At 49.5% G+C, this 3,857-nt stretch overlaps 1 protein-coding gene across 3 annotated transcripts in view; it reads right to left on the reverse strand.

Moving 5' to 3' along the window:
• LOC108282060 (zinc finger protein 69-like) overlaps positions 1-2,201 on the reverse strand; it is a 35,412-nt gene extending 33,211 nt beyond the window's left edge. The window contains exons 1-2 of one of the 3 annotated variants that reach the window (XM_017497826.2): positions 2,003-2,201; positions 1,120-1,329 (exon numbers count right to left, since the gene is read on the reverse strand). In XM_017497826.2, the coding sequence (XP_017353315.1) occupies positions 1,120-1,146 (27 nt within the window). In that variant the 5' untranslated portion in view covers positions 1,147-1,329; positions 2,003-2,201. Of the gene's footprint in view, positions 1-1,119; positions 1,447-2,002 lie in introns of those variants that run through there. The other 2 variants (XM_017497827.2, XM_017497825.2) reach the window with 2 other exon arrangements.
• Positions 2,202-3,857: the final 1,656 nt, after the last annotated feature.

Genomic DNA, 3,857 nt, shown 5'->3' on the forward strand with positions numbered 1-3,857 from the left:
TTTTAAAGATGGGCTTTCATCATGTTGGTCAGGCTGGTCTTGAACTCCCGACCTCAGGTGATCCACCCGCCTTGGCCTCCAAAGTGCTTGGATTACAGGTTTGAGCCACCATGCCTGGCCTAAATGTATATATTTTCAATAAAATTTGGAGGAAGTAGGAAGGAGTAATGAAGGGGGTCTGTTATCTGCCACATGATTCCATCCCAGCCAAAAAAACAGATCTGTTTCTCTAGATTTTAAGAACTATAAGGCTTGACTTAGGTCTTATTTGTAATTTGGTGTCTTATTTGTAATTTGGTATCTTATTGCCCCAAGGAGTTCATTTTTCCAGTCTGATGATGTCTATCTTTACATGAATGTATCAGTTGCTGCATCTAAACTCCTAAAGGGAGAGGGTATAAGGAGGCCTGTCTCACCTCCCAGCCTGTCATACAGAGGAACTCAGTTTTCAGGGTTTCGTGGAGATCTCCTCGGCCAAGAGCCCGTCGCTTCACTTAGCTGGGAAGGTACTTTTGCTTTTATTTGAAAGTCTCCTGTCGCCCAGGCTGGTGTAAGTAACTTACACCTTCCAGGCATTGATTCATGATTTTCCTACAATTCCTGTCTCCATGAAATGAATAAAACCAAACTGCCATGAGCTGCTTAGGGACCACTTACTCCAGGCTTCTTGGGGTTGTGTTTCCCTGGGCCAAAGTCTCTCCTATTCGGCTGTTAGATATAGTAAATTCTTCTTCAAATGTTCAGCTTGTTCCACTTCCCTGTTCTTCATTTTCTATTTTCAAAGCCTAACTTCCTTGTTCTTTGTTCCTCTTCCCCCCAGTTACAGTAAACAACCTTCCCACCAGTCCTAATCTGTAACCCACACCTGTTTCTTATTGGGAAAGAGTCCCCTTTGCCCTTAGTTCCTCACTCTGAAAGAGCTCCTCCTGCTGAAACTGCCTTGCCTGCCGCTGTGACCCACAACTCTGCTCTCTTTGAAATAGCCAATCGGGATCAGCTTAGATTGTGTCTTCTGACTCCAGCCAGTGGAGACAGGACACGGTAGCATGGACTGACTGTGTTAGCGTAAGAACCCCTTCCCTCCTTTGTTTGGGGTGCTCTCCTGGTGGCCAGACTTACGAGTAGCACCCGCCTGCAGAAGTACATTTGCCTTGCTGAGTGCTAGTTTTCCTTGCGACTCTGAGCTCTTATTTCCAACTCCGAGCTCTTATTTCCAACAGGCTCTGAATAAACTTCTTTATTTTACATAGTTTGGCTTTTTCCGTTGACAAACCACAAGCCAGGACTGGGTGTTTCTCATTCATGAATTGATGTTTGCTCAAATCAAATCTTTGTTAACATATCTCAGTATATATATATGTATATATATAATTATTTTTTGAGATGGGAGTCTCGCTTTGTCGCCCGGGCTGGAGCGCAGTGGCACGATCTCGGTTCGCTGCAACCTCCGCCTCCCGGGTTCAAGCGATTCTCCTGCCTCACTATACCCCCGCCAATTTTTCCATTTTTAGTAGAGACGGGGTTTCACCGTGTTAGCCAGGATGGTCTCGATCTCCTGACCTCGTGATCCACCCGCCTAGGCCTCCCAAAGTGCTGGGATTACAGGCGTGAGCCACCACGCCCGGCCAGTTTAATGTTTAACAGGAGAAAGTGGGGGCTGGGAGCCCCACAGACCGCTGCTCCTCCCACACGAACCCCACACCCGAGGAGGGATCCCCCCATGGCTCCGGCATAATGTGGGGAGACGCGGGGCTGCGGGCACGGAGCTGACCAGAGAGGGCTCTGGGGCCGGGGCTGCAGTCGCTGCGCAGGTATGGGACAGTACGCCAGGGGTCCCAGCTGCCGGCCCAGCCAAACCCTGCGGCCGAGGGTACCGAGGGCCGAGCTGCGCCACGGGACTCGGTCCCAGACCACCGTGTCACCGCGTGGAGGCCCGGCACCCGCCACCGCCGGTTCCTGCCCCTCCTCCCAGTCGCCCAGACGCCAGGTCTCTCACACGCACCATTTTTCGGCTTCCAGGACGTTCCGGCGTCCTCTGTGTGTCTCCTGCGACTAGTGTAGGTCACAGTGTAGGATACAGAGCGACAGAAGCCCTGGTGGAAGGGTCCCTCTCGGAGCAAGAAAGCCGAGAGCCCGCCCTCAGCTTGCGCAGCAACAACGGAGCGGACCCCTCCTCCTTTCTAGGACGGACAATAGGCAGGGCCCCGCCCCAGCGCTCCTGACTGGATGGGGCACCAGGCCCCGCCTCCTCCATCCTGAGTGACAGCAGAAGCCCGGGGTAACCGAGCTCCGCAGATCAAGTCTGACCTGTTCTGGCCACAGCATCTCTAAGCTAACAGCCTCTCTAAGCAAGCGCCCTCCTTGCGCCCTGAAATGCAAATTGGATATTTGCATTTCAGCCAGACTTGTTCCTTATTGTTAGAAGGGGCACTGTTAGCTTCCTCAGTCAAGGGGCTGTCCCTGCTCCTTCCTTCCGCACGGGATCACAAGCGTGTGCAGGGAATTTCAGACTCAGTGTTCAATGGGGACATGCGCTTGCCTCAGAGCAGGAGGGGAGCCCAGACACGGCCAGGCACGACTGCACCAGGAGAGAGAGGCAGATGTCCTCTAGGGGGCGGGAAATATGATGAGGCATGGCCAAGGCTTCCTCACACTGCAATGGACTGCTGCAAGGTTTTCCTTGTAAGGGAGCTAACCAAGCCAGAACTTACTAAATATTTAGCGCCTTTCAGTACTATGTATATCTATCCCTGGTGCATTGACAGTGACTGAAGACCCATTTTTCAGGACACGCTGTGTAGGACTGAGCCAGGGAACATTATATAGCATGACACTTTCATCTCACATCTAACCCCCAAAGAGCAAGGTTTACTGAAATGAAAGATGGTCTCAGGGGAAGCTGTAAATGAGAAATTCTGTCATAGAAATTATGTCTTAGGCATCTTTTTTTGAGACAGGGTCTCACTCTGTCACCCAGGCTGGAATGCACTGGTGCGGTCACTGCTCACTGCAGCCTCAACCTCCCAGGCTCAAGCAATCCTCCCACCTCAGCCTCCCAAGTAGGTGAGACTACAAGTGCATGCCACCATGCCTGACTAGTTTTTTATTTTTTGTGGAGGTGGGGGTCTCATTTGGTTGTTCAGGTTAAGCACTCTTGTGCTTAAAAGATCCTCCAGTCTCAGCCTCCCAAAGTGTTGGGATTACAGGTGTGAGCCCAGCCTCTTGGGCGTCTTCATTGCTCCACACCTTACAATGAGAAATTCAATATTCAGTGAATATTGCCTGGAGAAATAAGCACAGCCATAACTTGTGATAAGGCAAATCAGGTATTGAGATTTGAACATTTCTAGAAGCTTCTTTTAATAAACCTAATTTCGCTTATGTGTGAAAGTACTCACATATATTCATTGTTCAGACACGGATAATCATGGCAAGGAAATGAGGATCTATGAAAAATTATGCTGGGACAACAGATACAATCAAGGATTATTGTTGGCAAACCAGGACACACGGACAGATGATTTCTGAGGTAGTTTTGTACCTTATGTAAAGGGTAGAAAGTGTTAGAAAACATCCAGCTGGAGTCAGTTGCAGAATAGATGCTTTGCTTGGTATGTGGAGAACGCTCCTCAAATATTTTCATTTGGTCACAGAAGTATTCCGTGTTGTGTGAGAGCAGAGGAAAAACTGACTTGTTTTCCACTCTCAGGTCTCAGCACAACTCAGAAATCCAGTGTCAGACGGGGTGTGTGGATGTTAATATCGCCCTCACCACAAGAGGGAGCTTCATTGACTTCCCCTTTCTGGAAAATGTCTCAAAGCTGTTTTCTCAAGGATTTTTTCATGTAAGGCATAAC

This window comes from Cebus imitator, unplaced genomic scaffold (genome assembly GCF_001604975.1).
Source record: "Cebus imitator isolate Cc_AM_T3 unplaced genomic scaffold, Cebus_imitator-1.0 Scaffold234, whole genome shotgun sequence".
NCBI lineage: Eukaryota > Metazoa > Chordata > Mammalia > Primates > Cebidae > Cebus > Cebus imitator.